The 12,143-nt window shown below is 49.1% G+C and overlaps 1 protein-coding gene across 5 annotated transcripts in view; it reads right to left on the reverse strand.

Moving 5' to 3' along the window:
* IGFN1 (immunoglobulin like and fibronectin type III domain containing 1) overlaps positions 1 to 12,143 on the reverse strand; it is a 35,221-nt gene that overhangs the window by 19,212 nt on the left and 3,866 nt on the right. For all 5 annotated transcript variants that reach the window (XM_032710518.1, XM_032710519.1, XM_032710517.1 and 2 more), the window contains exons 2-11: positions 10,760 to 10,828; positions 10,146 to 10,268; positions 7,711 to 7,850; positions 7,049 to 7,148; positions 6,247 to 6,294; positions 5,567 to 5,612; positions 4,710 to 4,884; positions 4,054 to 4,167; positions 2,125 to 2,296; positions 249 to 521 (exon numbers count right to left, since the gene is read on the reverse strand). In XM_032710518.1, coding sequence (XP_032566409.1) covers positions 249 to 521; positions 2,125 to 2,296; positions 4,054 to 4,167; positions 4,710 to 4,884; positions 5,567 to 5,612; positions 6,247 to 6,294; positions 7,049 to 7,148; positions 7,711 to 7,850; positions 10,146 to 10,268; positions 10,760 to 10,778 — 1,210 coding nt within the window. In that variant the 5' untranslated portion in view covers positions 10,779 to 10,828. The remainder of the gene's footprint in view (positions 1 to 248; positions 522 to 2,124; positions 2,297 to 4,053; positions 4,168 to 4,709; positions 4,885 to 5,566; positions 5,613 to 6,246; positions 6,295 to 7,048; positions 7,149 to 7,710; positions 7,851 to 10,145; positions 10,269 to 10,759; positions 10,829 to 12,143) is intronic.

Here is a 12,143-nt window from a genome sequence, read left to right on the forward strand (position 1 = left end):
CCATCCCCCCCGTCCTGTCCCTCCATCCCTTGTCCCCAGTCCCTCCCTAGCTCTCCTGGAGCCCCTCTAGGCCCTGGAAGGGGCTCTAAAGTCACCCCAGAGCCTGAACACCCCCAACTCTATCATCCATGACTGAGGAACCAGAGGCTCAAGAATTGATTTCTCAGCATGGAAACATCTCCCTGGACAATGCGGCAGCGAGGGGAACGTTCCTGTGTCCCACCCCCCAGACCCACCCCGGCACTCACACTCCACGAGCAGCCAGGCGCTGGAGGAGCCCTGCCCGACCTCCAGCGTGTACATCCCGCTGTCCGAGGGCTCCACGTTCTTGATGATGAGCTGGTGGGTGAGGCCGTCGGGCGACACGGAGATGTGGTGCCTCGGGCCGGGCTGCAGGGCGTGAGTCTTGTGCAGCCAGGCGGGGTGGTGGCAGGGGGTGCGCAGGACGCAGCGGAACGCGGCATCGCCCTCCTCGGGGCAGCGCACGTCGCTCAGCGGCTGCTGGAACCGGGCGGGGATGGCTGCGAGGGGGAAACCAGAGCTATCGGTGCCGAAAAACTCGGCGGGAAGGACTGCTCAGAGACCTTGCATCCTTTGAGCAGCGAGGTATCTACTGGGATGCCTCAGAGTCTTTGATTTTTGATTTTTCTAATTTTTATAAGTTTTATAAGTAGTTCTGTAGTAAATGTAGGTCTTAGAACCAGCTGCATTTATTCCCTTACCCTTACCTTTAGCACAGTAGATACACATTCCCCAACCCTCTTACCCCATTCCATGCTCCCCACATCAATTACCCCCCCTAAATTCCATTAGAATAGTTAGACTTCCCTTCAAGGTAGGCCTCTTCTGTTTAAGAACATCTAATCCCTGGTCTGAGCCGCAAGGTACAGTCAAGAACTGTGTGCCTGTGTGCCCTCCATACTCCCAGGAAGACCAAGGTGATGAAGAAAAGGGTCTCAGAAAGACTCTAGACTCAGTTCCCAAGGGGCAGGCTGGGGGTGGATGGGGGTGAAGGCAGGGGTGGATAAAATCCGGGATTGGACAGACAGTGTTATAAAATTGAAACACTGGATCAGAGCTGCGGGTCTTGTAACGGTTTTACACATGTGATTACTGGCATATTCATATGATTACATCTATCTATACATATTCATGACAGGCAGAGTCCAGGCAGAGCTTAGGGAGGTGCTTCTCTGGGCACTGAATTTCAGGGGTACATCCAGCCTTTGGCCTCAAGCTGGGGGTCGTCTTCTCACCTTTCTCACTCTGACCTTCTTACCTTTCCATGGGTCTTGTCCTAACTACTGAAGCTTGCAGAAAGGCTGCAAGCCTTTTTCTCCTATTCAAATGTCCACCTTACCCTAATTTATTACCCCCAGGTTCATTGTACACCATTTCTAGCATTGTTCTGGGTTTAGGTCCAGTGAACAGAACAGAACAGCTCTGAGCAGCAGAACAAGGGCTGGGGGGGCTTTTCTTAGCAGGCCCAGATATCTCAGTTAACTCTTTCAGGCCTGGCCTTTGTTTCACTATGGAAAGGCAACAGCTCATTCTGTCCTCCCAGAAAAAGCTCGTTGCAGCTCAGGGAAGGAAGAACAGAGGGTTGTGGTGCCTGTGAGTGTCGATTTAATGGAAAAAAGGGAACACCGAGATGTGATCCTGCAACCAATTCTGCAGGATGGACCAGCAGGAAAGTGGATTTTTGTGTCATTATCTTCTGAGACATTTATCCCACACGTCGTTGGTGTGCTGACAGTTTGTAGTCATCAATGTATTCCTGCAGCACAATGTTTGGATTGAGTTATATCATTATTATTCTGGGCTTACAGAAGGAAACTGTAGCATGGGGAAGTTGAGGAATGTGCTCACTGTCATCCACAAGTCAGAGCCAAACTGGTACTTGAACCTAGACTTAGTCCTTTGGACTGCAAATGCAGCACCTAAATCACATAATCTCCCTCCTGCTCTTTTTCACTTCTGCCATACAGGGAGCCCTTATTTGGCAACACCAAGCCAGTCAGTCCTCTGTAGCTGTTGGGAGTTACTGCTGAGCTTTGCATTTGCTCCTAGATAAAATTTTCAAGCAAAAAAAATAACCTTTTGTTATAGTTGTACATCACACACCTTCAGCATCCAGCTCAGTGGAGAAAACAGGGACGTCCTCCACCCTGACTTGGTACACGCCCGCATCCTCTGGCTGCACGTCGTTGACGATGAAGTGGTACCTCCTCCCAATCCTCCTCAGGCAGTGCTTCCTGTACTCGTCCCCCGTCCCATAGCGGAGCCGCTGCCCGTCCTGGGAAGAGGAGGAGAGTTCCCACACAGGCAGAGCTCAGTTGGGGCCAGGGACTCATAGACTCACAGAATCCCAGGATATGCTGAGCTGGGAGGGACCCACAAGGACCATCCAGTCCAACCCTCAGCCCTGCACAGGCCCATCCCCAGAGTCCCACCCTGTGCCCCAGAGGATCAGCCAAACCCTCCTGCAGCTCTGGCAGCCTTGGGGCTGTGCCCACTGCCCTGGGGAGCCTGGGCAGTGCCCAACAAGCCTCTGGGGGAAGAACCTTTTCCTGAGATCCAACCTGAGCCTGCCCTGACACAGCTCCAGCCATTCCCTGGCTGCTGTCCCTGGTCCCCCCAGAGCAGAGCTCAATCTCTGCCCCTGCCCAGGAAGGAGGAACTGCACTGAGGTCTCCCCTCAGTCTCCTCTGCTCCAGCTGAACACACCAAGTGCCCTCAGTGTCCTCCCACAGCTTCAAATCAAGGCCCTTCTCCACCTTCATGTCCCTCCTTTGGACACTCTCTAATGGTTTCATATCTTCCTCACATTGTTTTACCGTAACTGCTACAATATTCCATGTGAGGCCAGCCCAGAGCAGAGCACAAATCAGGGCAAATTGGTGCTACAATCCCCTCATTGATACAAATGAGTAACTGCAGAGAAGTCTCCACTCCACTCCTGCTGACAGTGGTCAGAGCTCGTTGCTTGTGCAACATCTCTGCATAAAGTCCTGCACAGAACAGAGCACCAGACCCTCCAACTGGGCAGAACAGCAGCTCTCTGCTGGCCCACATAAGGGTTTGAGGCTTAACTAATGCACAGTCACAGTAACTGCAAAGACAAAGTGCTTTCTTTGCTCAGATTTCAGCATCCTCACAGGTGGAGAAGCAGGAGAGTTCCCTTTCTGGAACACGACTGGGTTACATTCTCCACACTGTGGCTCAGAGACTTCATGTCATACCTTTGATTCAGAAGTTCATGGTTAGTCTGATGTCTCCAATGAATCCTGATTTCCCCTGTGTTAGAGCCACTAACCACAGTTTGACTGGAATTTAACTTCCAGAGACACATCCACGGCCCTGAGCACCCGGGGATCACATTGGAGGAACTACACATCTAAATGGGAGATTTTACTGCCTCGACATTTCCTTTCACGGAAGGGAGTTATAGTGGAATAACTTTAGAAAGGGAATAAAATTTATATGAAACTGCAGGATTTCTGCAGCCTGAAAGACTCTGTTAGGACAAGGGGTGATGGTTTTAAACCAAAGGAGAGTCAATTTAGATCAGATATAAGAAAGCAGATTTTTACAGTGAGGGTGGGGAGGCCCTGGCACAGGTTGCCCAGAGAAGTTGTGGCTGCCCCATCCCTGGGAGTGTCCAAGGCCAGGTTGGACGGGGCTTGGGATAGTGGGATAGTGGAAGGTGTCCCTGCCCATGGCAGGGGGTTGGACTAGTTGGCCTTTTAAAGGTCCCTTCCAACTCCAGCTGTTCTATGAACCTCTTCTCACTGGCAGAGCTCTTGCCAAGGATGTCAGTGACTGACTGTGTGCCCTGTGCTTGGATTTACAAACCCCAGGGGATGTTCACCCCCAGAGACTGGTCACACCAACACTCCTCCCTAACCCAGGGCTCTGCCAAGGACAGATAGCTTGATTTGCTCTCCCCACTGCTCAGCAGATGAAGCATTTTCTGCAGGAGACTCCAGTGGCGCTCTGACCAGCTGCCCCACCTGCCCTGAGCTGCTGCTGCCCAGCCCCCCTGCCCCTCACCTTGAGCAGATACACGTTGCTGTTTTTGTTTTTCAGCTCCATCTCCAGGCTGAACGTGGCGTTTCCCTCCTTGTTGACTTTGATGTGTTCCAAGTTTTTGATACTGTGAATTAACTGCAAAGGAAAATCAAAGAACCTCATAAATGGTAAAGCTACTGTGACAGAAGTTCCTAAGCTGTTGAATTCATGTGAAATCTACTGTTTATCTGCAGATAAAGGCTACCTCTAAGGTTATGTGTGCAGAAGATGTTTTTGTGAACTTCCACAGTTTCCTCCTGCACACAAATTGTATTTTACGTGCTGCCTCTTGATCATTCACACACTGTCCATGCAGGTTTCTACATGCCCCTGTATGTCAAGACCAATTTTGACTCTTAAGCATATAACTTTTCAGTTTGGGGTCCAAATTCTCATCAGAGGCAGCTGAACCCCCCTGTGGTCAGTGTCTCCTAAAATCTATGAACTGAATTTCAAAAGAGTCATCAGCATTTTCATCTGCAGGAGTAAAATGAGACTTCTTTAAACATTGTCATAAATCACTCTCTCATCCAGTAAGATTTTCATCTACAAAGCAATTTAGGAAGATTTAGCCTGTTGCCAGGAGCTACCGAGGACTCTGCTGTTTGTTAAAAATCAGTGGTTTCAGTTTATTTTACCTCATCTTGTTCACTCTCTGTGTCCTTCCTCAGCTCCTGCAGCTTCCTCAGCATCCCACGGAAGTCGACAATTCCATATTTAATGCAGATTTTCTCGTAGTCTCTCCTGTCTGCGTGGAGCAGCAGCTGCCACACAGCCTCTTTGTCCAGGGGTTTGGGTTTTGGTGCTACAACCCTTGGAACCAGGGGGAGGAAAAAAGAAAAATCTAGACATTTTGACAGACAACAAAACATCTCGGGTTTTTTTCTATACTTGATTCTCTTTCATCTCTCTCCATCATTTCTGTGGTTCACTGGGCCCTGGAGGTGCAGGCAGGAAAGAAGGGGGCTCCTCCAGAAGAGGTTTCCTGTATTATTCATGAATTAAGTGATGACAGGGAACAAATGTAGACACTGTTCCATTATCAGCAGAGTCACTGGCACAGTTTGGAACCAGAGTTCTGCACAGGCCAGAGATCATTCCCAGCAGGCAATCCTGGGAGGTTCCCAACTGGGAAGGGAAGGGGTTGTGCCATGTACACTGGCCAGGGAGCCAGGGCTCACCCTGATCATCCAGAGCCACCAGGACATGAAGATTTGCCCCTTGGCCAGGAAGTTACTCATGAGCTGAACACGGGAGAGCAGAGGAACATCTTTCCAGCCAGAATCTGCAGAGGGACATTCCTCCCAAAGGAGGTTGGTGCCTTGTGTTATCTCAGCCTCACAGGCAGGGCCGAGCTGTCCTGGGTGTCTCTCCACAGGGAGGTCTCACCACAACTTTGGAAACAAGAGGTGTTGCCCTGCAGGTCTGTGAAGTTGTCCCCTGTCACCAACAAGCTTCCAGAAGTGTGACAGTGGCCCTCACTGTGGAGACTCACCTCTTCCTCAGCAGCTTCTTGGAGTCCTGGAGTGTCTTCTTCAGCTCTGTTAGAGGGGTGGGGGGAAACAACAAACCTTCAGACACCCAGCACTGTAAAATCCATCCCCAAAGATGATGCAAACCAACCCCTGACAACAGCCCTCCCTGCTGGGCTCTGGGGATTTGTCTCACACTTTGCAAACTGTCATGAAACTTGGAGTCAATTCTCACTGCCAGACTCGTCCTTTGAGTGCCAACAACATTCATTTGCTCCCTCAGGGGCTTTCCTCCAGTAACCCACTATTTTCCATATGAACATGTTTGATCCAGCTGTATTTGACATCCCAAAATCCTTCTCTAGCACTAATGATTCTGCAATCACTAATTAGAGCAGCTCAAAGCCAGGTTTAACGTCATCACTTTACCCAAAGGTAAAGAACAAGCAGAGATGAGAGAACACCAGAGATTCATTAATCTTTTTCTTACTTTAGTCTTTACAGATTTGGGATAGTAATAATGTGGCAGACAGAGTATTATTAACTATGCCTCCTCTATAATATAATATAATATTATATTATAATATAATATAACATAACACAACACAATATAACATAATATATAATACAATATAATATAATATTATATAATATGATATAATATATAATACAATATAATATAATATATATCTCTTTCTCTTACCATCAGCAGCATGAACAGGAACATATTTTGCTTTCCTCTTAAAGCCAACTGATAGTTTATAAGAGAAAACAGAAGGAAAACAAGCCATGAGATGAACAAACAGCAGTAAACCAATGAACCATGAAACCAGTATCTGTCCCCACTGTAAGGGGAAATCCCAGTTTGGATTTCTTTGTCAGTGTGACATTGACTCCCAGGAATCTCCATCTATAAATGTGATATTTCCATTGCAATGGACTCTGTGCTGACTGGATGCTCCACACAGAGGAGGAGAACGTTTCTGCCCCATGAATTTGATGGTTTAAGCAAGGGGAGGAAAAATTAACACCTTGTTTTGGAGGTGGGGAGCCACGGTGGAAGTGGCCAACTGCAGAGACGTGCCCTCTAAACTTGCTTTAGAGGACACTTCCAACACAGTCCAGCTTCTGCTCAAACAGATTCCAAGAACATCAGTTGTATTTGACCCACAAAATGCCCATTTCTCCCCACTGACTCTAAAGGGAAGCAGGGGAGCACAGCTGAAGTGGGATGGACCCCTCCCAAAGGACTGATTTGTTTAGCAACACAAAGGAAGGGTCAAGCCCAGTCAAACCCAGAGGGGCAGGTTTGCATCCAGTGCCGTGACCACAACTCCTTCTCCCTTGCCTCAAAGCTCACAGTGCCACGGAGCCACCACCAGACCTCCAGTCCTCGGGGAGGGAATAAGAGACCCTCACCCCGAGGATGCTCAGACAGAGCCCAGGGCACCCACCCCGGGGCAGCCAAGGACTGTTTGGGACCTTTGGAGCCCTGTCAGCCCCACCTTGGATGATCCTGAGGCCCACGGAGCAGGAAGCCTCCCCATACTCATTGACAGCACAGCACCGGTACAAATCACTGTCATCCATCACCAGCCTGTTGATCTGCAAAAGGGGAACACGGGAATTGCTCACTCCCAGCACTGGGGGTCAGTTCACGCCGTCAGCTCCTGACAAAGCAGCCACTCAAAGGTAGCTCAGAGCTCTCTTCTGTTCCCAGAAGGGCTCTTAAAAGCTTTGCTTGCTTATCTTTGTGTTATCTCAGAGCTGGGGACATGTAGAATCACAGAATATCATGGGCTGGAAGGGACCCACAGGGATCATTGAATCCAACCCCCAGCCCTGCACAGGACCATCCCCAACAATCCCACCCTGTTCCTGAGAGCGTTGTCCAAACCCTCCTGGAGCTCTGGCAGCCTTGGGGCTGTGCCCACTGCCCTGGGGAGCCTGGGCAGTGCCCAACCAGTCTCTGGGGGAAGAACCTTTTCCTGAGATCCAACCTGAGCCTGCCCTGACACAGCTCCAGCCATTCCCTGGCTGCTGTCCTTGCTCACATAGAGCAGAGCTCAGTCCCTGCCCCTTCTCTGCCCCTCAGCCCATTGCAGGTTTTTCCTTCTCATTTCTCTCTCAAGTTCCACAAGTCCTTTCTGGAATATTTGATCTTTACCTGCAGAATGAATTCATTTGTAGCACTATTGAAGGACGTTTCATACTTGGCAGGATCATCCATCCCTTTTCGTGTACGTGACCATTTCACCTCTGGGGTTGGGACACCTTTGACTACAGCTCTGAAAATGGCATTTTTACCTTTGAAAAGAGGCAAGAAATTAGCTAAGACAGTCTTGAACATGAACAGTCTTGAACTCTCATACCAAGCCCCTTGTGTTATCAATAGACTGATCTCCAGAGTGAGCCACCATCTGTTGTTTTGGGCAGAAACATTCTTCAAAAATAATGATGGCTTTTATTTTGCACATCAGTAATTCAGGGTTTGCCTGTATTCAATCATAAAAGGCCTTTAAAATGTGGTGTTACCCTGCCAGATGTGGCTGCTGACATCTCTGACTATCTCTGCAGCCCTGCAGCGAGTTCAGCCTTGACCTGCTTTTGGCAGCTTGTGCCACTGCCTGACAGCCAGAAAACGCCCAAATCTATTCTCTTCAAACATATATTCCCTATAGAATCCCAGTGCTTCTCCATTCTTTCAGACTACAGTGCCTTGTCTGACCTGGCACCACCCTGCACCCCAACCACCCCAGGCTCTGCTCTGTGAAAAGGCAGGGAAGGGAGGAGGGGATGGGCTTCGGCTCCTTCATCCCTGCTCCCCTCAAACCTGGGTTTTCTGAGCGCACAGACACCTCCAACAGCTTTCCCACTGCCTGCTACAGACCTCTGCTTCCAAAAGGCTTCAAAAACACGGGAAACACTGGGAAACAACGAGTCAGAGAAGTGACTCGTGGTGAAGTGGAATAGAAGTGGAGGTGAGTTATCCACGGACGAAGCTCTGGACAGAAATGGTTGTTGTCTTTCTTGTGCAATAGTTTTGGTCTTCAGGTGCCCAATACTGTTAAAAAGTCTCCCCAGGAAGCCTTGCAATGCTTCCCACACCCTTCTGCAGTCACCACCACCAACGACTTCTTTTATGGAACAAGAGATTCTTATCAAAAGGCGTTTTCCAACCTTTGAGATCAGAGCACTATTGTTAAAGCCTGATTCCAATTTACTGTCCCCATGTCACATTTTAGCCATTTTGGCTGCACTTTTGCTCATCATCTGCCACAGGCCACAGCTGCACAGCCAAGGGAATCAGCTCCCATATGCACTGAACACAATGGGGGGATGATGATGTAAATAAAGACACTCCTGGTGCCTCTGCACAGAATTCAGGTTACAGTGACCAACCTAAATACACAAACATTCTGTACAGGAACCATGAGAAACCTGCTGCAAATGAAATAACTGGGAAAATTCAGACAGGTGAAAATTCAGACAGGTGAAAATTTAGTCAGGGGCCTTGGTTCATTCCTGAAACTTGAAGGTGGAGGAGGAGGAGAAGGGAGGTTCCACTAGAGGCCACTGTGCTCCTTCATAAAACCTCAATGGCTCATGAAAATCAACAGATGGGTGAGAAACACTGAATCCACAGGTCAGTATTGGGAGGAAAGAGGAGCTACAGGATCTCCTCAGGCCATTCCACTCCAAATAAATAGAAATATATTATATATTTTATATATATATACATATATATGAGTCTCTGCAAGTGCAGAGAGACCACTGGGAGGCTTTTCATTGATGTTTGGCCTTGACTCATCAGCTGCTTTCCCTGTGCAAGATCCATGTTACTCCTTAAACAATAAATGGAATCATCATAGAACCATGGAATGGTTTGGGACCTCAAAGCTCATCCCATTCCACCCCCTGCCATGAACAGAGACACCTCCCACTCTCCCAGGTTGCTCCAAGCCCCATCCAGCCCAGCCTTGGACCCTTCCAGGGATGGGGCAGCCACAGCTTCTCTGGGCAACCTGTGCCAGGGCCTCCCCACCTTCACAGGGGAGAATTCCTCCCCAGTATCCCACCTAACCCTGCCCTCTGGCAGTGGGAAGCCTTTGCCTCTTGTCCTGTCACTCCAAGCCTTATCCAGCCCTCTTGGAGCCCCTTTAGGCATGGGAAAGCTGCTGTAGCCAAAACAGCACCTGCAGGTAGAATATCTTACTTTAAAAAGCAGTTAATTTTAGTGCTGAACACTCATAATACAAGTTAGTTCAATAGGAAAAAAACCAAACAAAACCCCAAATTTTTCAACATGCTTCATCTTTTGCTGCAAAATACTTACTTTGAGAGCTTCCTGCAGAATTCACAGGATTTTTTGCCCACTTTAGGAGCCAGATTTTGGTCTTGCACATGTAAGGAGTCCTCTGTCAGTACTGATGGAATTTTCACCAGTGTAACAAAGACTTTGGTCACACAACACTTTTTTTCTGGTCATGCCAAACCACTTTAGAAACTAGTTTGATTTAATTACGATAATTGTTCCATGCTGGTGAGAGGTGGAGTCAAGCCTCCAGGTCTGGGGCTTTGCCCGTCTTTCAAGAATCTCACCTTCCTGCAGGGTCAGGGTGAGAGGTTTCCTCTCAAAGTCAGGTGTACTGCATCCTTCTGGAACATCATTCACAAACTGGGTGATGAGAACCCCTGGGATAGCAGATTTCTTGAAGGCTTTTACTAGAAAGGCAAGAAAAAATGCATTTAATTAGCATAACATTTTTCCTTCAGGAACAATCTCTCAGCCTGCAGAGAAGCAGCTGCTCCTGCCCAGCTCCTCTTGGACTATGGAGATCCCACCCATTCCAGTCCCACAGGCTCTGTGTCCCGAGGCTGGAGCATTGAGGTCTTGGCTTTGGAAAACCAGTGGCCAAGTGGGAAAATCTGCAAGGAAGATCCCAATGCAGGGCCCCCTCGGGTCCCAGCTCTAGGGGTGGCTGGGACAGGGGAAAGCTTTGCATCATTGTCCCAAATAACACTTCCAAACCTGGCAGGACAAAGCCCCTCTTGCCAAGGTCAGCAGCACCCAAGGGGTCAGTGTCTGGTGTCCCTCCTTGAGGAGGGGGGACAGACACCCCCAGACCAGACAGATACCTCCAGAGCAGCCAAGCAAGCTGGGGTCATTCCCAGGGTATCACAGGGAGTTCCCAGAGCTGTGTCTGTTTTCTCACCTGCCTGGGGGCTGGTCATGGTGCCCTGCTCAGCTTTCTGGGATCACCACAAACAGGTCGGGGGTTCTCCTGGGAAAAAGGACAAATCACTGCATTATTCACAGTTCACAAGGGAAAGGGCAGACCTTGACACCGCTCCCTTCACTGGCACAGTTTGCCCTTCCTCACTCGCAGCCAAGCTGAGACAGAGCTGCCAATCAACGTGTCCTCTCAGGACACATCTCAGCACAGTTCTGAACCAGCACAAACTGGGCAGGAGAACGACTGGAAGGGCTGAGCAGGAAATGCACACATCCAACAGCATCCCTCTGCCACCCCTTCCCTGCCCATGGCACCTGGCTCTCCTCCAAACACCTCCTCTCATGTTTCAGGCAAATATTACATCACATGGCACTCACATGGGGCGTTCTGATGGATGGCAAGAGCAGTTGCTGAGAAGAAAGCCACAGACATGGATGTCTAAACTGGGGCATGAAGCAGAAGCAAGCACATCCTGATCTAAATTAGCTTGTTTAAATTAGCAACAGACCCGAGAGCAGAGGACTTTAGAAGGAAACGGTGAAGTGTGAGCTGGGCATTAAGCAGTTATTGTCATGGATCACTCGTGTGACCTTCTGCCAGAGGCGTCTCTTTCCTTGTATTTTAAACTGGACAATGTGTAATGTAACACATCCCTGTCCTGAAGGCAAACTGGGAAGGCAGATTCCTTGTCACATGAGAGATGCTCATAAACTCTAGAGTTACTGCAGCTCTGCAAGAGCAGTTGGACTGGATTCCCCCGTGGGATTGATGCTGCTCCCTGTTTACCCTCTGCACTCCTTCAGTCAGGAGAGGCACACAGGAACATGCAACTTCCATCAGTTTTAAAAGGCATGGGGACTTTGGGAGCACACCTACGTCAGGCATTCATCCAGCTGAGAAGTGTCACAGGCACGTGGTGAAAACCCAGAGTATGACCCCAACACCTCCCTGTTCCACACTCAGCTCAGAGCTGCATCACCTGGGTGAAACCTGCTTTCAGCTAAAGGTAAAACCAACTAATAAATAAAAATAATTTGTGCTGTGTGCCTCATAGACAGGCCAAAGAAAGTATCACTCACAGTACTTCTGGGTCGAATTCTGAACCAAAATTTGATTTTCCATTACTCAAAAGCTGCAAAGAGCCACAGGCACCTCCCTACAACAACTCACTGGCTCCACTGTTGCCTTAAAATAAAGTCTTATTTTGGGGCTCTGCACACTACACAGATCTCATCAGTAATTAATATCACTCCTGAGACTCACTGACCTCAGTGGAAATGCACTGAGACAACGGACATGGGAGATGATCCCGGGGCTGCGTGAGCACCAGCCAGATCATCCCCTCTCCCTGTCCCTCCCTGCC

This window comes from Chiroxiphia lanceolata, chromosome 25, assembly GCF_009829145.1.
Source record: "Chiroxiphia lanceolata isolate bChiLan1 chromosome 25, bChiLan1.pri, whole genome shotgun sequence".
NCBI classification, from domain to species: domain Eukaryota; kingdom Metazoa; phylum Chordata; class Aves; order Passeriformes; family Pipridae; genus Chiroxiphia; species Chiroxiphia lanceolata.